General features: G+C 41.3%; 1 protein-coding gene across 21 annotated transcripts in view; it reads right to left on the bottom strand.

Moving 5' to 3' along the window:
- MAP7 (microtubule associated protein 7) overlaps positions 1-21486 on the bottom strand; it is a 169746-nt gene that overhangs the window by 145193 nt on the left and 3067 nt on the right. For 5 of the 21 annotated variants that reach the window (XM_082731770.1, XM_082731777.1, XM_082731761.1 and 2 more), the window contains exon 1: positions 1335-1483. The exons of 7 other annotated variants lie outside the window; for them this stretch is intronic. In XM_082731770.1, the coding sequence (XP_082587896.1) occupies positions 1335-1467 (133 nt within the window). In that variant the 5' untranslated portion in view covers positions 1468-1483. Of the gene's footprint in view, positions 1-1334; positions 1682-1989; positions 2068-2391; positions 2608-21486 lie in introns of those variants that run through there. 9 more of the 21 variants (XM_082731759.1, XM_082731776.1, XM_082731780.1 and 6 more) reach the window with 6 other exon arrangements.

Here is a 21486-nt window from a genome sequence, read left to right as displayed (position 1 = left end):
AAAAAACAAAAACAGAAACAGAAACAAACCAATCATCTCCATCAGCTTCCATCTGTGGCTTCTGTAAATTCCTGAAGTCATCTGGTTCTAAGACAGAAGCTATGTCTGATAGTGACATTAAAGTCAACTATGCTACTAAGATCCCAGGTATTAGAAATTCTCTGTATATGGTATTTTAAAAGTGAAGTAAAATATACTTCTGGATTTAGAGTAGACAGTTGCAATTATATTTGAGAAAAGCAAATGAAGATTCACTCAAGAACCAGGAAAAAGAAAGCCAGTCATTTTCAGACACTGGATTCTATTCAAACACTTATTCTATCAGTGTTTAAATATTTGCCTGCTACTTTGCCATGCTACTGCTCTGTACCACACAAAAAAAATTTGATATCTTCGTGACAGAACAGTTTGCATGCAAGCTAAAATTTAATCCCCACATGGAAACAGCAAAACTGGTACTCTATCAGCTTAAGCAATGAATAGCTTATATATTTTGGGGAAGGGAGTTGCAAGAAAAAACTTAAAATGCAAGCCTTAAAGCCCTTCTAAAGGCATGATGTTGCCATCCCGAAAATTACAGCCCTGGGGAGGAGGGGTGGCTATGAGACAATGCTAAAAGATGGAGTACCCAGGGATTTGAGAAGCCAGTCAAAGCTGCTACTCCATGTCATCATTATGACAGAAATGCACAAGAACCAGACCTCTCCTTTCCACACCCAGCACAGGCCAGCCTCCCGGAGATGTTCAGTAGCAGTTACCATCACAAGTTAGAAAGCCTCATGGTCCTCCCTCCCTGTTCCCTAGCTTTGTCCTCTATGGTGCACTCCGTGTTTATTTATCTCCTCCTTCAAGCTCTCAGTATTTCGGAATACAAAAGGAAGGAAGGAACGTCTTGACCCTGTGCCCTTGGAAAAGGCTGCACTCTTTGGTCACTTTAACTCATCCCCTTCGGAGGAGAAACTGTCCTTATTAAACAGAACTCACCAAGGCACCTAAGCAAGGTGGGGAGGTGTTCATTTAAACCTGGACGACTCCTATTCCTATTGCTAGGACAGTGCCATCGGTAACTGTTCAAGTGAACATGAGAAAATTAAAGATCTCTAAGCCAAGAAAGCAGTGAAGGTCAGAAAGGCAGCTGATCTGAAAGCTACCAAATCTGCAAAATCTGTTCCCCATTTCACGCATCCACAGTTCTACAGAATGTGTAAATACCACCGGCAAACTGCTAGGGGATCACAAGGACTCCACACCGCGTGCACACAGTTTGTAAATGTGCCACAGAAGGTGTGGGAAATAGGGGCCGGTTCCAACCAAAGGGTAGAGCTAATGCATACCTTTTGGTCTTCTGGAATTTCCATTCTTTTGCTGTTCCTCTTCCTCGTTAATGGTGAATAAACCAAGGGGAATTGGCCTTGCACTGGTCTTCTTCAGTCTCTCTTGTCGGATAGCTGTAGCAGATCCAGGCATACCGAGGCTACTAGTTCTTTTAATTATTATTATATTAAAAATATATGCTTATGTAATTGCAGCTCCCAGGAAGCTGCTAGTTTCTAAGCGGCCAGTTCATTTGAGCACTTGTAATAGATCCCCTATGGGTAAACAGTGTGCAAACAGCTGACAGATACTACCAGCCACTTGGCAACTGAGGCCCTGCAGTTCCTCTGCACCTAGCAGCAGCCCCCCCACCTCCCATCCGCGCCCCCTCCCACTTACTCCCCCTGGGCATGTGGCTGGCTAGAGCCCGCTGCTTGCACACGCGCTCCCCACACACGCACGCGCACTCTCCTTCCGGAAAAGCCCCAGGAAAGGCACGCAGGGTCAGCTGCCTCGGTCCGCTGCCTAACCTGTGCAGTCAGATCCCCGCTCTTCCCCCCCCAGGCACCTGTCCCCAGGCTTGTCCCCCGCCGCGGCACGGTAAGCTGTTCCGCACACGGCACAGAGGGGAAGCGGCGAGATGCCGCTGTGCACAGTTGCCCTGACAACCCCGACCTGTCCGGATCCAGGAGGAGCACAAGCGGCTCTACCAGCGCCCGTGGCTGCGGGCTCTGGTCGGGAACTCACCGCAGTGGGCGGGAGCCCAGGGAGGGAGGTGGCCAGCGCGCCGCCAGGCTCCTTCCTCTCCTCTCTACCCCGGCCCCGCTCTGCCCGCACCGGCGGCAGGGCAGGGCAACCCCCTCCCCCCCCCACCGCGACGGAGCCAGGGACTCAAGGCAAGAAGACTTCTTCTTTGTTGGGGGGGCCGGGTTTTCAATCGGGACAATGTTTGCGAGTCCCTGGATGAAGGAAGGCCTCGCTGGACCCGCACGGCACACTCCGCACCCTGTCACACAGCCCAGCCCTGCAGGCGTCCCTGCGACCCCAGAGTCTGTATGAACACAGGCGGGGCCTCACCTGGCAGGAGGACCAGCACTGCCCTGCACCTGAGACCTTCCCGGTAGGGCAGGCAGGGGGAGAACCCGGTCTCTTCTCCCAGAGCTGGCAGTCTGGAACATCCCGAGTGCAAGTCGAATCGAAAGGAGAGAAACTACAGTTCACCAAGGAAAAAACAATCCGCCCCACCACATCCACGCTACTCCCCCTGCAATTCCACCGGCTCTGGGCGGGTCACTCCCAGCCGGGCTGAGCAATCCTCAACATTTGACCCACTTTTAGTTCTTTTTCAGATTGTTTTCTCCAAAGCATACAATCATGTGATATTGTTTTCTCCTGAAATGAGCTTTCTCACTTAAGACTCTCCAGACTCTCCACCTCTAGGCTGCCTGAAACTATGCTGTATGTGGGGAAAAAATTTCAGTTTATAGTGACACTGACCAATGCCAACTGCCAAATTAAACTAATTTTTGTTGTTTTTGTTTTTGCTTCTTAATCAAAATCAAGTCTGCTTAAAAAGTCCAAAGCCATCTTCCCACTCCAGACCGCTCTACTTTTCCTCTCAATACTTAATCTACTCACCCATGAGAGGACCCTGAGGATTCTATGTCTAGTACTCTGTCTAAATCCTTTGAATGGAAGAGTAACTGTTGACAATTCACTTAACTTTTCTTGGTGACTTAGTCTTTGCTGTAAAATTGAGGTGATCATTTACCTTCCAGGATTGGGGAAAGGATGAAATGAGCATAGTGGTAGCTGGAAGAAGTCCTTATAAAAAGCAAAAAAAAAAAAGCAGGTGATATGTATAAGAATCATTTTTTTAAAAAAGTAATCTCTATTCCCAACATGGGGTTCGAACTCACAATCCCAGGATCAAGAGTCACATATTCTTCCAACTGAGCCAGCCAGATACCTCCCTGCTTTTACTTTTTATAATACATCTGTTCTAAGTAGTCCATTTTTGCTTCATATTTAAGGTGTTTCCAGTTTAACTATCAACTTTATCAAAGAACAATTTTATTTTTTTATCTACTAATATTACCCAGGCCACTGCAGGAGACATACTAGCAAATGTACTCTGGGGAAATAAAAACAAAAACATCAAAACTATAGAAATCTTTCGCTCAAAGACTGAGGGGATTTAATTAAGGTTAACAGTTATTAGATGTGTAGATTGGGGAAATGCTGGAAATTTCAGATATTAAGTTTACTTAAAATCATAGTCATCTATGTGATTGATATTTGAAATAAAAGTGAATGGGGCTGAAGAACTGAGCGGGTCTGAGAAAGCATCTACATCAGCATTTTTCATGCAAGGAAAACTGAAGCCCGAGAGGTAAAATTCCTTGCCCAGGTCAAATGTTAGTTGGCAGCAAGAGTGAACATTTAGATCTCCTCCTCCATAGTTCAGTGCTTCTGCTTATGATGAACATTTGGCCTATACAGTTTAGAATCCTAGATCCCTTTCTCCAGCCTCTACAGAGGTGGCAAGATGTGAAGGAAGGAAAGGAGAAACCATGCTTAGAACATGCAAGATCCTATTGTTCAAGAAATAAATGGTGGATACCACATAGTTCCATAATCCTACTTAGTAATTTTATTTGGTAATTCTATTTCCAAATTGAAGATGATTTATTATTTCTTATTTCTTTAATCAGGTGATCAAGAAACATAGTCCAGTCTTACCATACACATATTTATGGAAATCTTTTCAAATCTAGTTGTTTCTTCTACCTTCCAGAGAATCAGGTTAGTATTTACAATGGCAACATACACACACACACGGCTGAAACTACCTTTTGGCAGAAAAAGTAAAAAGCTACGTTTCAAATGACAAATTTCATTCAAAAATGTTCCTTACCCAAATAAAGCTAATAGCTTCTAACCATCTCCAAGAAGTTTAACAAAAGTAAAAAAAATAGGGGCGCCTGGGTGGCTCAGTGGATTGAGCCGCTGCCTTTGGCTCAGGTCATGATCTCAGGGTCCTGGGGTCGAGTCCCGCGTCGGGCTCTCTGCTCAGCAGGGAGCCTGCTTCCCTCTCTCTCTCTCTGGCTGCCTCTCTGTCTACTTGTGATTTCTCTCTGTCAAATAAATAAATCTTAAAAAAAAAAAAAAAAAAAGTAAAAAAATAGCTTCTAACCATCTCCAAGAAGTTTAACAAAAGTAAAGCTAAGGAAAAAGGGATCTCTTCTTCATCGTCCACATAAAACAATGAAAGGATTAACATTTTATGAAGTATCTTAGGAGGACAATGAAACATCTTTCTAAGAGCAAAGCAAAGGGAAAGCTGAAATTCAAATGACTTCTGCAGAAGATGTACATTCCTTTACTTTCAAGGATGGCCTGGATGGCTTTAAAGCTTTTATAGGAGAAATGCAGCAGCAAAGCAAAGTCTTCATAGCCTTTACCTTGTCTGGGTAAGATATCAAAAAGGAGCCCCCCATTGAGGTCTGTGGAACCAGAGATCACAGGACAGCCCTCTGGGACCCACAGGACCGAAACTATGATCACTACGCAATCACTAGTTCTCCTGTTATCCGCAGTAGACTATCCCTTCAAATGACAAAGATGGCATTCTTCATGCATAAGAAGTCTCACGGAGAATTTTGATTCGTATCAAAATGTGGAAGTCACTAAAATGGCTGTTTTGAAAATTATGCTTAAACCATCTACAGGGAAATGAAAGCCTAATCAAAGGAGGCCAAAAGTCACCACCGTCCTACAGCCCATGGGCAGGCATGGGGTCAAGAATTCCATTATCTAGGAACATCTCCAACTTTGTCAGATGCTGTGCGAGGTGTGTTAAATAGGTTACCTGTGTTAGTCATAACAGCATGGGGGAGAGGAGTCCTCACCTGACAGGTCAGGAAACAGAGGCTCACAGGGGTTAAAGTCCCCCAGCTAGTTAAGTCACTGAGTCAGGATTAAACCATGGCCCATCTGCTTTGAGGCTAAGATGCTTTTGTCTAGCTGCCTTGTAAATCCTGACTGCAACAGTGACTAGCTGTGTCCCAGTCACAGCTGTGACCAGTCACAGAGAAGCAAACAGCCCCGAGATCAAATAATCATAATAAAGGAGGCTTTTTTTCCCCTATCCATGAAGTACACATTTAAGACATAAATACATTTTAGATTAGTTTCTTAAATGCTCAAACCCCGTCTTTAAATGGATATAGGTGTTTAACTCTTATTTAATTTCAGGAATACTGGGGCTGAACCCCTACAGAAGCATGGGCTTCCAGTCTTCTCCCTTTTATACTCAGACCCCAAACAAAAGCTGATGTGGAAAGGGTATGGCAAAGCCTTAAAGTAAAAGGAATCCTATTCCGAATTCCTAAGCTCTTCCTCAGAACTAGTAAGTGCTTTCAATTGGATGTGGCCTTGAGCATCACTTTCGGGTACAGTCCCCATGGGAACCAGGGTATGTAGACTTCCAAGAGTCAGTGAGGTTTTGCAATGGTTTCAATTGTTATAATTATTTTTAATAATAAAATAATAATTATTATTTTAATGATTTTTAATGGACTTGGTACAAAGTTGGAAGAAATGAGATACTACCTAGTGAGAAAAGGTAGATTTTTAAACTAAACTCACTTTATAGAGAGAAAAATGTTCCCAATATAATCATTAAATATAGTGACAACTGTAAGTGGAAATGATACCACTCGTCCATTATTAATGAAACAGGCCACTAGGCTGTTGAGCAACTGCTGTCCTCACCAATTCCCACCCCAGCCCCACTCCCTTAGTACGCAATTAATTTGTATCTGTCCTTCTTATCCTGGCTGTCGGGTCCCTCTGGCCTGCCTCCAGCCATGAGGCAAGTGAATATGTAACAGTCAAACTAACTGCTTGGTAGTCCCCTACCAAATCCCCTACCAAATCATCTCGTGATTTGGACCTACCTGTCACAATGTTCTAGGAGACTACACACAGGCAGGCGCATGTATACACACATACGCTTCAGGCTGGCTTCTGCTCACACGTATCCCTCCTTTATTTTATGTCTGTCTTTATGACTGTAAGACTAGAAAACAGCATACAGTCCATGAATGAATCTAAGACTATCCTCCTGCAAAGAGCAATCTGTTTAAGCAGTGAGAAGCATACCTAGATCCTCCCTTCTAAAAGCCTAGGGAGCTTTAGGAAAACATCCCTGAAATGGAAAAGAGCCTGACTGGCACTCATTAAGAACTGTAGCTGAGAACAGAAATCACTACTGCTGGAATTGAATGGACAGTCACTGGTAAATTACAGTTCTATACACATATAAGTTAGTTACTTTTCAGCAGGGCCCAGAAGTGCTAAAAAGACTTTTCTTATTTCTACATTATGATTAACACACAGGAGCTGATTAATTCCTCAAAACTACTGGACTTCAGTAATCTTTTAAATATTTAATGCATTAACCCCCGCTCCCCCCACCAAGGTAAGCTGCAATTTACTTCTAGTAGCAGTTTTGGAAATCTACATTTTAATGCAGTATTTAAAAGAAAAGAAAACCTTCATAGGGTTTGAAAACACAAAGCCAGCACAGGTTGACTGTGGAATCAAACAGCCCCTGAGAACAAAGGGTCCCAGCTGGTTCTCTGCCATGGCCTTCTTGAAGTTAGAGGGCTCCCTTACAGTTTCCTAGAATGAGGACACTTCCTCACAGCAGCTTTGGCAATAAAGGCAGAATGTCCCGCCATCTTGCAGCCTTATACAGAGCTCCCAATAAGCTGCTGGACAAAGAAGTACAGCACAAAGAAAGACTGACCCTTTGAAAGGAAAATAAAAAGGCAGGTTTGCTTTGATCTTTATTTTACCACCTTTTGTTAACAGGCACTAAGAAAAACAGTAAATACTACTCTAGCAGTGGCGTGCCAGGAACCAAGAAGTCCAACGCCCCTGCCGTGCCTTTTATAACATTTCCATAAATCTCTGCTGTGTGGTGAGCACTTTGTGGTGCCAGCAGAGCCCACTTTCCCATGTCTGCCCCTCTGTAAAAAAATTTTAAACCCTGAGGATTCACTTATCTGAACATAAGGTAGGGATAACCAAGCTTTAAAACTCTTTCCTAAACATTAGGGATCACTAGCTAAGTTGCTAATATTATAAAATGCCACATTAAACTTGGAACCCAGGAACCTAGGTTAGAATGTCCTCGGGCTGTTCTAACGTTCATTATTCCCATTGATGATACCTAATATACACTGCATGAACTTCTGAATTCCTGGACACGAGTTAAGATGGGCACACATCATCTCCTCTAATAGTGACACCCTTGGGAGGTTATAAATCTAATTTTACAGATTCAAAAGGAGGCAAAGAAATCAATTGCTGGGTTCAACAGAAGAATCAGATGGACAGCCAGGCCTGTGTTTCTCCGTTACCTGACCTATCATTGGTCTGTGAGCAGTTACAGATTGTTTTATTTTTTTGAGCCACACCACAAGAAAGGTAAGGAAACTAAGCAACTGTGGCCCCCGTCTTGCTTTAGGAGGCAGAAACCATGTCAAAGGTGCAAGGGCGGGGGGTGTTTTGGGCAATGACATCAGAGGGGAGGCAGTAGGCAAATCCTACAAGGTTCTCCCATGTAACCGGGGCATTCAGGAGTGTTAATAATGAAATGTTTGATCCAGACCAGCCAGTCTGGTGGAGGATGGGTTGAAAAGGAGGAGTGAGACTTATGAAAAACCAGTTCCCTAAGTTCTCTGCCCAGGTGGAGAAAAGCATCTCACGCAGTGACTGTGGGGTTAGAAGGCCAAAAAAAGGAAAATGAGCACTCACTTGTGTTTGTTTTTCAAACAGGCAGGCCCTGGCAGCGTGGAAGACTTATTTCAGGGGGATGAGCATGGATACCAAGTTGCTGCCAAAGCCCAGATGAGTGTGGACAAGTGGGCAGCGGGGAGGAAAGGTGGTGTTTTATTAAAGATTTAGAGGAGAACGAGGGTTGTATATCTGTAGATAAAACAGAGAGATGGCTAGACTCAGGGCCAAAATCATCAACAGATCAAAATAATGGGCTATCGCTAAAAAAAGACTTAGTAACGATAAATACGAACCCCTCTTTTTAAGTCCAGCTGCACGGGCACAGAAGACAACAAGACAACCCAGCCAAGCTTCAGGAGCACACAGGAGGGTGCTCGGACAGCGAGCTCTCGACATACGATCAGCGTGATGAGGCAGTGAAAGTCCTAACAGTATCACAGGTGGTATCAACAGATGTCCAGCTCGCTGAGTAAGCAAAAGAGCCTTCTCTGCTTGGGGGTCCTCGGATCACATTGCCTGAACTAGGTATTTCACTAGGATGATAAATTAGAACACACTCGAAAGAGAGCAGCCTAGGACCTGCCAAAATTCTAGGCTATAATACAGGAGATCATTGGAAAGAAGGTACATTTTCCTTTGGAGAAAACAGGGCAAGATCTGGAGAAACAAGGTAACTGTATTAAAGGTTAACATGTGGAGGCATTTCTACTTTTAGTGTAGTGCTGGAAGGCAGAATGAGGCTGGGTGACTGGAAGCTACCAGAAGGTAACAAGCTGTGCCTTCCGTCATTGAAGATGGCCATGCAGAAACACGGACCTGGGATGACAGTGCTGAATGAACGTGTTGTGTCCAGGTTGGATTCTTAGGTCTTTAGAGTCTCTACTGATCCCACAACTGATTCCACAACCGGATGAGAACCTAAGGGCAGTTAGATGCCCAGGGAGAAACACTCTGGCAGAAAGAAAAGGCCTGAGAGAGCTTCAGAAGGCCCTCCCCTCCCCCCTCCCCCCCCCCCCCCCCCCGCCCGTATTTACACTTCACAGAGCTCTGTTTTTTGCCAGCAGCTCTACAGTTGTACTGTTTTACTCGTTCAGCTGATGCCCCCCAGAGGTTTTAGATGTAAAGCTAAAATACACCAACAATGGAAGCTTCCCTCAGTGGTCCGGTTACCACAGGCAGGTGCTCAGGATTGCTATACCTGCAGCTCCCAGACTTCCCGCACTCTCCCCCACGGGCAACTTCAGGGAACTCTAGAAGATGAGAAATTCTAGGGAAGATGGGGATTGAAAATGAAGAAGATAAACGACACCAGATCAATGACACCATTTACTTTGAAACGACACCAGATCAATGACACCATTTACTTTGAATGGAACACCACGGCTCTGTAACTTCAGAGAGATCTAAACGTTTGTGAGAGAAGAGCAGTATTGAAGAATAGTAAAGCAATTCAGTTTATTACTTAATGGGCATTTTAAGGAGAGTGATTGTCTTAAGTCTTCAGGTCAATGAAGAAGTGACCCAGCCCAGAGCAAAGGGTTCAACGTTCATTACAGAATTTCTTGAGACTTGTCCCAATCCCATCTTTTGTGGCTTTGCTACTCTTTCCAATTCTTTATCCTAAAATGCCCTACCGTAATTAAAACTGACATCAATTAAGAAATTTTAAGAGGTTTAATATCCTGTTTTTACTTTAAAAGTTAATTTAAAAGTTTCTCTTAAAAAGTAATTGAAATGTGTTACATAATCCTGGGGGAAAACTCTGATTTTCTGAGGGTCAGGGTATCCGGTCAGGCTTCTTCTCCAAAGATTCAGAACCCAAACTACTACTGGACTACTACTGATACTACATACTACTAGTTCTCTGGAGAAAAATACATAAGTCATACAAAGAGACAATTAAAAAAAAAAAAAAAAGACTTATTTTAAGGAATAATGGCAGCTGTGATCGTAGAAGCTGGCAAGTCCAAAATCTGTAAGGCAGAATTTCCTCTGGGAAACCTCAGTTTTTGCTCTGAAGGCCTTCAATGGATTGAATCAGGCCCCCTATATTATCGAGGGTAATTTTCTTAAAGTCAAGTGACTGTAAATGTTAATAACATCTATAAAATATCATCACAGCAATATTTAGACTAGTGTCTGACCAAATAACCGGGTACTGTAGACTTGCTAAATTGATAGATAAAATGAGCCATCGTGAGATTAGACGTAAAGCTAAAATACACCAACATAATCACAGAGATTAGGACACTCCATTCCCACATTGAAATCAACATGCTGTAGATGAAAGCATGCCACTCAAAAGTCAAAGGTCTATGTGTCAGGGATCATAATTTTCACTGTAGAGGCTGGACACTATTTACTAAAGTCATTTCCAATATTGCAATGCTCTATTAATTGTATTGTATTCATACAATCGGGCTCAGGCAATCTCAGAGTAGAACTATTAAATCCTCTTACCTTTCACTAATAATGATCTCTCCTTGAGCATCCAGTGCAGGTCAGCATCAAAGCATTATCAAATAAATCCTTTTAATCATTATAACAACTGGTTACCTCAACATTGAATGAATTGGAAAGTGCAGATATGCAAGTTAAAAAAATTACTCCCTATTGTCATCAAGTAACCCCACTGTCTCAATCAGAAGAAACATATATAAATACGTGGACAGGGAGGGCACTGAATAATACATGTTTCTCATGAGAACATAAAGTGTGTATGAAGGTTTGAGGTACTAAACTTTACAGTTATTTGTTAAATAGAACCAACTCTGACAAAGGAAAAAATGATTACAATTCTGAGGCATAGTTCTGAAATCAACCTAGGGGAAGGAAGCGCCTAACAGAAGGGCAAATTATATAATCATGGTGGGTAAGTTTGAGGTTTGGTTGTTTTCACTCAGCTAAGGTCCATGCTGAAAAAGATAAGCATATCCAGTGTAATTGTCAGCAACCAACCAGAACACTGAAAGCCTTTAGCTAAATTATACAGATAAGAGACAAGTATATTTAGAATTAAAAGCAAGCCGGACGCTTTTCAAATTTGGAACTGCTAAACAAAAAAGATTCCTAATGCATCAGTAATTGCTTTAAAAAAGATAGGAAGCATTAATTTCCAAGAAATAGATACTACTAGCGACCCAGTACATTTTTTGAGAAATATCATCCCCTTTTAGTCTTGTCTGATCTACAGCCACTGAGATTTTAGTGGGCACAACACAGAAAGACACAGAAAGAAACAATAGCTCTGAAGGATGAACAGGTTGAGAAACATACTTGGAGTGCCCCAAACCTCATTTCCAAAACCCCTTTACCTTTCATATCCCTTTCCAAGCTCCTGCCTTAAAACTTCTGTGAATTTTAAGATTTATTTATTTTATTTGAGAGAGAGAGTGTGTGTATTTGAATAAGTTTGGGGGAGGGGCAAGAAGGAGAGACTCTTCAACCAGCCTCCATGATGATCTTGGAGCCCAACACAACATAGGGCTCCATCATGACCTGAGCTGAAACTGAGTCAGACGCTCAACCAACTGAGTGCCCCGGGTGCCCCGAAACTCCTCTTAATTTTAGACAGGCAACTGAGGAAGGATTATAATGACAAAAGGAACCTTTTGGCAAACTTCCTAAAACACCACAAATGGACCGTTTTGCCTTTTTATTATTGGGCAAAGTGGCCACACTCCCATTGTTAAAGGCACTAAAACCACTGATACATTATAAAAAAACAAAAATAAAGACTTGTTCCAGAGACAAACAATGTTGTAGAGAAGCAATCACAGTTATAACAACATTCTTTCTACTCTCCTAATTTTTTTTGTCGAGACGGTCCTACTTGGTTCCTGTTTCCATCTAGGCATGGTGGGGGAGACACCCCCCCCCCTGCAACCCTTATTATAAGAAACACCCAAGTCCCTTTGCAGCCCAGAGCCAGGCTTTCGTGGACTCAATGAAAAAACACCTGGTTCTTGCGGTTTACAAATAAAAGAAGGGAAGTTTATGAAACCAAAAGCTGTTTGTTTTAAAAAGAATTATCATACTGCAAACTGTTCCATAAACGGGTTTTGAGATAGGGACACTGACAACAGATAGCATGTGTACCGTAAAGCAAAACGTCATCTTTGTGCACTTCACCACTGGGTCTGAGCTCCCAGACACTGGATTCAGTAAAGCCTTCTTCTCCTTCTGTGTGCCATTCTGTACTCCTCTCTTCCAAAACCTCCTTGAAGACCTTAAACTCTATTGTGGATGCACTCTGGGTATGGCTGGACTACCAAAGACTGAATCTAATATGCCAAAGTAGTGTTTCCTTGAGGTTCACTGGATTAAAAGATTATGGGGGGTTTTCTATTCAAAGACATTTGCCCTCTCATAGGTCTTACAGACTAAAAATAGCTCCATCCCCCATTTCTCTATTATAATGCTTTCTACTGTGGAGCCATTTCTTCTACTTGTATTTTAGTTCCTGATAATCTACCTGGGACTTATACGATGTCACTTTATTTTTTTAAATGTTCATATATGTTTTTACATTTTTTAAAAAAAGATTTTATTTACTTATTTGACAGAGATCACAAGTAGGCAGAGAGGCAGGCAGAGAGAGAGGAGGGGAAGCAGGCTCCCCGCTAAGCAGGGAGCCCAATGTGAGACTTGATCCCAGGACCCTGGGATCATGACCTGAACCGAAGGCAGAGACTTTAACCCACTGAGCCACTCAGGTGCCTCACGATGTCACTTTAATGAAGCATAGGGATATACCCTTTTACATACACAACAAGGACATCCTCCCAGGGATGGTAGGAGGTAGGAAGCCATTGTTGCAAAAGAAGTTTCTGGGTTTATTCTCATGTTGAATATTTCTTATTTTTAATAATTTTTCTTACTGAAGAATAATATAAACCTTAATATTTTAAGGGTGGTTTAAGTTATGTTGGTTTAATCACCATAGTGTCCACTATATTATATACAAAATCTGAAGGCATTATTCAGAGCCTCTAAACCTAGGACCCATCTGAGGAAGTGATATTTAAACATTTAGGAGTTAAATTTTTAAAAAGATAAAAATTGAAATTACAAGTTGAATGAGTTATTTTCTTAGGGACAAAGGTCTGACCCATACATCTCTGCCCCAATATCCTATGGGTCTTATAAATAAGCCTCTGTAGGGTGCCTGGGTGGCTCAGTCATTAAGGGTCTGCCTTTGGCTCAGGTCATGATCCTGGGGTCCTGGGACCAAGCCCTGCACTGGGCTCCTTGCTTGGTAGGAAGCCTGCTTCTCCCTCTCCCTCTGCTTGTGTTCCCTCTCTCGCTGTGTCTCTCTCTGTCAAATAATAAAGTCTTTATTTTGTTTTTTCTCTTCAAAGATTTTATTTGACACAGAGAGAGAGATCACATGTAGGCAGAGAGGCAGACAGGCAGAGAGAGAGAGAGAGAAACAGGCTCCCTGCCAAGCAGACAATGCAGGGCTTGATCCCAGGGCCCTGGGACCATGACCTGAGCTGAAGGCAGAGACTTAACCCACTGAGCCACCCAGGTGCCCCTAAATAAAGTCTTAAAAAAAAAAAAAAAAAAAAGCCTCTGCAATTTAAAGTCTCTTCTAAAATTTAACACAGAAAAATTTTTAATAAGAGAAACAATTTTCTGATTTTTGTCTATTTCAATGTATATAGAATTAAAAACCTCTTAGTTATAGTTGACATACAATTTTACATTAGTTTCAGGTATATGACTTAGGACATTTATATATATCATGAAATACTCACCATGACAAGTGTAGTTGCCATACCAAGTTATTATTAACATTATTAACTACATTCCCTATGCTGTACTTTTCACCTCCACAACCTGTAACTGGAAGTTTGGGCCTCTTAATTTTCTTCACCTACTTCGTCCATCCCCTACGAAAGTACTTGTTTCAAGAAACACAAACTACAGACTTCTCTTGAAAGCCTTGTGGGAGGCAGGTTGTACACACTTCCCAGATTTTCCTTTTAGAGAAACATATTCAATGAAGTGGCTTATTTCAAGTCAAAGTAAGTCTGGGAAGTCCATCTTTGTGGTTTAAAGGGTACAAATCCATCTTTATGATTTAAAGTGCAATAATTCTGTGGCCAGTATTTTACGAAAGAACGTAAAATGGAGAACTATGACAGTCAAAAAAATACTTCTGAATATCATAGAAATGAAAAATAAGTCAAGAAAGGCTGGCATGGCCTTTAACTCAGTAACAACACAATCTGAGCATCTCCCAGGTTTGTGTGCAGCAACCTTCTACTGGAACATTCCATGCAACATTTTGACAGGTGAGAAACACCATCCAGTGTGCCAAACCCATGGCGACATGATCACACAGCTGCAATCAGGTTTGAATCAGCATGCCACTCTGATTCTCTGAGACTTCACAAGTAAAAATAAAAATTTGTTTGAGGAAACACTTTAGAATGCCAGGGGAAGCCCATATTTTCACAGTGATGCAGTACCAGTCCTTAACTACTATGAGCACATTAATTATTACCACACTCTGTGCTGTGTCAGGCATGGTTTTATATCCTTGACATGCATCAACTCACTTCATCCTCACCGTAGCCTAATGAAGGTATGGCTGGTATCCTGGTTTCAAAAAGCAAGCAAATCAAGGAAGAGGGATGCCTGGGTGGCTCAGGGGGTTAAGGCCTCTGCCTTCGGCTCATGTCATGATCCCTGGGTCCTGGAATCAAGCCCCGAGTTGGGCTCTCTGCTTGGCGGGGAGCCTGCTTCCTCTTCTCTCTCTCTGCCTGCCTCTCTGCCTACTTGGGATCTTTGTTTATCAACTAAATAAATAAAATCTTTATTAAAATCAATCAATCAATCAAGGAAAAGCCTGGTCAAATGACTTGCCCCGAATCCCTCAAGTAGCAAGTGACAGAGGTGAGAACAGGACTCAGAGTCCTGCACAAGGTAATAAATAGATTGAGTGCAAAACCATATGGCTTCAGTATAACCTTGAAGGGGCAGAGAGGAAATCAAAAACCATCTTTTCCTTAGGGATCAGTCCCATCCAGTATCCCCTATTCCACGTTTCACTGTGGTCCCGGTTTGTATAGCTATGCACACATCAACAGCAATGAAGAGGAAAAAAAAAGGAAAAGGAAAAGAAAGAAAATCTGAAAAAAACAAAAAAGAAAATCTTAAAAAGCTTCATGTCACAACTGAGAGCACCATAAAACCTCAAGCACACACACAAACAGACCTCAGACGTGCCTCTAGAGGTTCTGACATGTAGAGCTAGAGATATTAATTTGTCATGATGTTCAAAGTCACGAGTGTGAATAATACTTTTAAGAAAAAGCAAAAAGAGCAGAGGTCACCAGACTGAGCCTTATGTCAAGTAACATCTAATGAGGAGAATGAAGAGAGGTAAATAAAGCCAAGAACGATTAGTCCACAGGCTATTAGCATAGGTTGTGCAGTAGGGTGGAAGGTGAGAATGGCGAGGTCATTCTTATGTCAAATATTTACTGGCAGACAGAAAAAACAAGAGTGGTCTCCAGAGCCAGGGGTGTGATGATGAGAGGTCATGGGTCACTATGAAAGTCTTTGAGAAGAGTATAAATTTGCTATGAAAAACTTTACCTGAAATTGAAGTTTCTGATTTTGAGGGCAGGGAGGAAGAAGGTGGCAGAACCAGAGAGAAAGTTCATTACCTAACCTCTCGTCTAACTGCACATATTTATACATAAAAGGGCATAAATACACATACCAGTGTGCACATATTTTGCTACTCAAGTGTACTCATATTCACATCTATATTTCCTTCACAAAATTGCTGAAGCCAAATAAGAGACAAACACAATAAATTCACTAGGTTGAGGGAAATGGCTGTTAGGATTTTCCAGGCGGTTTCCATGAGCAGGATACACCTGACACATCCAAATTAAACCTACCAAGGTCACACTGAAGAGCAGTAGGTTGGAAATCAATCCAAACTAGTCTTGAATGCACACTGGAATCACTGGGGGAGTCTTAGAACATACAGCCACCTGGTTTCCACCCCTAGAGATTCTCCGATAATTGCCTAAGGTGGGGCTTGGGCACAGTGAGATTTAAGAGGTCCCCATGTGATTTTAACTCACTGTCAAGATTGAGAACTGACGATGCTAATCATTAATCAATAATCATTTCAACAACATAACCCTATGCCCAAGGAATGAGCTGTATTTAAATGAACTAACCAGTGCTGTGGTTAAGGGGGTCAACATACAGAGCATCAGCCCTGAATTGAAACCAATCCAGCTGAATGTGGGTAGCAAGGAACCAGGTCCTGTTGCATGTGTTAGGTCAAGACTTCTGAGAACCAAAAGCCTGGGTTAAGACCTTGATAAGCAGCCCCCACATTTTTGCTGTAGCCTATTATTATGCACGTTACTCAAGCAGGCCTTGTGTCGGTGAGTGCGGACACTGAAAGAAGGGGTCTCTTCTGGAATTTCAGCCTGGAGTTTAAAGTTATTCTAGAATATGGCTATTTTCTACTTTCAACATAGTGTCAGGGATATGTGAAAGGTTATGCCATAGTAAATGATGGTTCCTTTTACAGGAAAGCCAACTCCAAGGGGAAGCTTTAAGTCACCTAAGTTTAAAACTCCAGATCTCAATTCTCCACTTGATCTTAGCCAAAAGGCCAAGAAGCGATCGGATCTCAATTCTCTAAAATTTAAATATACATCATTTTACTAACGATGCTTGCAAAGACCAGTTCACATATCCCAAATGCATGGCTTAACTTCCTTTCTGCTCAGTTTTGCATTCCTATGTTCATCTGCAATGTTTGGTCAGGTGTGTTCATACTCCCAGGCATTTCTCACAATTCTTTCACAACTGTTTCCGTAGGAGCTTCAAAGTTGAGGAATTGTTGAGTGCAGTGAATTCTTGTTGTCGAAATATATTAATCCTCAAATCAAAATTCAAAGTGGCACCTAAGAAAATTTTATAGATTCTTTAACTGGCTCTTTCTCCAAGGTACTAGGGAGACTAGTATTTAATGAACAGAAAAACCACTTGATGCCATTAAATTTGTAAACTATAATTCAGAGCATTGCAAAAACAGATGTTACAGAGGCAAAAGGCCCAACATGGATGGATATAGAGAGAATAATGCTAAGCAAAATAAGCTGATCAGAGAAAGACAAATGTCATATGATTTCACTTATATGTGGAATTTAAAAACCAAATGGACCAAAAAAAAAAAAAAAAAAAAAAAAAAAAGACAAGACACACCAAAAAACAGACTCTTAACTACAGAAAACTGATGGTTACCAGAGGGGGAGATGGGTGGGTGGGTGGGTGATGGGGTTTAAAGAGTACACTTATTATGATGAGCACTGAGTAATGTATAGAAATGCTTAATCACTATATTGTAAAATTGAAACTAGTAACACTATGTTAACTATACTGGACTTAAAAAGGAAAAAGGCAGTGACCTGTTGAATAGCTACAACCTTTAAAGCTGGATTTTATATAAAAGAAATAAGCCAAAATACCATACATATTTAGCATATAGAACCTTAGATCATGCTCAGTGATTAAAAGTCCAGTGACTATCAAGACCTTTACAAAACACTGTAAGTACACTTCAGAAATTGAGAGCTGACCCTTTAGTTGATTTGGCAATATAAATTCTGCAAACAAGCAATAACCAGGACCATAAAACAAGTTATATGACCAATATGTCCAGCTTTATAACTGAAACAACATTCTTTCCAAATTCTGGAAAGCCATCTTTCAAGGAATTGGAAGACAGACATTAGGGTGGGAAGAGAACTTGGACTGGTATGGGATGTGCTGCCTAATGGCACTTCTGTTCATAATCAACTCCAGAATGAAGACTCCACAGGAAATCAACACTATGGAAGAATAAAGAAGATGGTGATGTTAAAGCCAAAAAAAAATCTCCTCATTATACCTCCGCTCTGGGCAACACCATCTCCACAGCTGTTCGAAGTTCAGTGAGCATCATTTAGCATCCAGAAGGGCACTATTTTACTTGAAGGCAATTAGACTCTTTAACTCAAAGAACTTGGGCATTGGCTAAAAAACTGAAAACAAAACCTAACAATATCAAGTGCTGACAAGGATGCCAAGCAACTTGAACTCAGACATTGCTGGAAGGGATGCAAAATTATAGGGTCTCTGGAAAATGGTTTAGCAGGTTCCTATAAACATATGCTTTCATGGGAGTTAACAACCCCACTCCTAGGTATCTTGCTCCCTTAGATAAATGAGAAAAGCCTGTGTGTCAGTGTTTACAGCAGCAATATTCATAATCGCCAAGACCTGCAAATAACCCAATGCTCCTCAATGGGTGGATGGATTACTAATCTATGGTACTTCCTTATAACAGCAAACTACTCATCGATAAGTGACTAGTGAGACATACAACATATTAGAATCTCAAATGCATTATGCTAGGTGAAAAAATTCAGACTCAAAAAGTTACATGATATATGCTTCCCCTTTTGACATTCTAGAAAAGGCAAAACTAGACACATGGTGAACAGATCAGTGTCTGGCAGGGATTAAGGGAACAAGGAGAGCCTGACTAGAGGGGCAACACGACAGAATTCTCTGGGGCGAGAGAACTCTTCTAGTCCACGATTACAGTGGTGGTTACATGACTGCATATTTGGCAAAATTCAACGAATTGTACACCCAAAATATCAGTCAATTTCTCGTAGGCAAAAGTAAATTTTAAAGAGAGAGAAAAAGTCCCCTGCCTACTTAAGGATGTGTTTTCCCTTTCAGCAGTCAATTTTACAGTCTCCAAAGTCGGCTGTCTTTCCAACTGCCCATCCATTAATCACTTACAATCTGGATCATCCCCTACTCTTGGGCCAAGCGAAATTCCTCTTCTAGGGGCAATCAGTGACCAACCGGGAACCACAGTGATGACTTCTCCTTCACTCTTTGAATCCTTGACCTCTTTGTCCCTCTCCCTTGGCAGGTGTGCACGGCTAGATTATGTGTTTCCTATCTTTTTGGCTTCGTCTGTCTTCTTTTCTGGCTCTTCCCCCTCCTATGCTTGGAATATTGTCCCGCCCCTTTTTCAGTTTTTCCTTCTAGGCTCTCCTTACTCTCCTGGCTTCAATTATTATTCTCTTATGGAATGAATCCCAGAATTCCAGCTTCCACTTTTCTCCCTATCCCCATACTTCTTGCTGCCCATTAGACATTTCTACCTGCACATCTCTCTTACACCATGTTTAAAACAGAAAATTTTCTACTTCTCCCACTAAAACTAGGTCCTCCCCTTGATTACTTTCATGCCATCCTTAAACCAATAAACCAAACTCCAACCAGGAGTATAATCTTAAATGCAACTTTTTACCTATATCCTTTCACACATGTCTCTGTAGAATCTTGAATTCATCATTCTGTCCCCACTTCCAACAGCCCGCCTGGATTTCTGCAGGAACCTCAGAGTTGATCTACACATTCCTGAACTCTTCCTTCTTTAATCCATCCTCTAGTCTACACACCTACTTCAAAATGAGAACCAGACAGGTAATTTCCAGATTTCACTAATCTTCAGAGGTTTGGCTGATCTGTCTGGCTCCACGATGTTCCCCATACATTATTGTTACCATTCTTAAAGTTGGCCAAAGTCAAATGAAGAGAATGATTTTCCTAGATGGAGGAACTATGCATTTGTTAGAAGGCACAGCTGAACTTTTCTACCAAACTTTGCAATCAAGCTTGCAAACTCGTGAGTGCAGAATTACTAAATAAGCATGTGTTGATCAAGATACGTTATTCTCAAGAATCATCAATAGTTTGCCACTGTTTACAGAATAACATACCAGCCTCTCAGCTTGACCGGCAACCACTCCACAATTTGGCCTCCATGTATTATGATTCCTAATTGATTTTCTTTGACTCTTTCATTCTGAGGCACCAAAATTTTGCTCTTTTCCATGTTTGCACCTTTTCCCCTCTTTCCTCCACCTAACTTTATGTATAATTTACCCATACTTTTTAAAGTGTATAACCTCCCCGATGACCATGGCCAGAAGCAGCTCTTTCTTCACTGAAGTCTTCATGACCCACAATTATTTATGAGTTTTGTTTTGCTTACTAAATCCAAGAAGCATGTCTTTGTCAACCTTCTAGCTACCATATTGCTTACTATATGCAAGGTACATATTTTTTGGTCAAATTATCCTAAGCCTCAATATTTTCAGTTTTTACATCAATATAATGAGACCTGAGTTTAAAAAAAATAACCCCTTTCAACAAAGGATTATTTTCCTGCACCAGGAAGCAAAGATGTTAGAAATTTTTTTAGAGAATATGCCAATGTAAATTAGTGTTTCATACATGTGCCTAAATAATGATATTAAAAAGTCCATGTTCTGCGCACAGCTCTGGTCTAATAATACTTCCCTCTTTAGCAAGATATAAAATAAGAGCTAGTTATAATATAATGGGGAAGAAAGTTATGTAGCTGCCTGAATGAAGCTTATGAACTTTAGGACTTGAATTTCAGAAAGGATAGATTTAATATCAAATTGTGGCCTGAGACCCTATCTTACAGGGTTGATTTGCAGGTATCTGCAGAAGTTTCAAGCCAAGTGAAACCATGAAGATCACTTTAATGCTGTGAAAGTTATGACCAAAATCACAAACAAAGCCCATATTCTTCTGCCAGACAGCCTGCTGAGGAGAGAAAAACCCAAATCCAGGTTCCAAGTCATTTCCCCCAAAAGAGTATTAACAGAATTCAGATTATAGGTATTAATTTATTTCCTGTGCATGAAAAGTGTTGTCTCATGAATTAGTCAGATGCAGCTTTAAATGTGGTCTTAACTCAGTCGACTTTTTAAAAAGAAGGCATCAAGTTGGGAAATAAGCTGTGCATGCTCACTTTGCACAGCTCTTAAGCATGAGCACTAAAAAATTAAACACCGAAAGCTTGGACAGAGGCAGTTTGTGAATATTCATCTATGTGAGGACTCAAAATAACAGCCTGAAAAAGGGCTTGATGTCCTCTAGTGGTGACATCAAAAACTTGCTTCCCAGTCAATTTGGTTTTTGAAAAATAATGTTGAAAGAACAGTTCATCCTCAAGAAAAATAAAAAATATTACCACGAGGAATGTAGCTTGACTACCTTTGAAACAGAAGATAAATATGTGCTGACAGAAATATGGTTTTTAAATGTCAGATTAATATAGTACCTTTCAATATCCTTAAGTGTTTTGTTCTATAGATGGTATACCCCCAATTTTCAACCCATCTTTGATATGTACACATATACATATGTGTACATATGTACATATTATACAACGGTATAGTTATGAATAATTACAGGTCTTATTTTTACAATCACCTGAAA

Source organism: Mustela nivalis (genome assembly GCF_964662115.1).
Source record: "Mustela nivalis genome assembly, chromosome: 5".
Lineage (NCBI taxonomy): Eukaryota > Metazoa > Chordata > Mammalia > Carnivora > Mustelidae > Mustela > Mustela nivalis.
The sequence above is the reverse complement of the archived record's forward strand: the minus strand, read 5'-3'. Positions and strand labels throughout refer to the sequence as shown.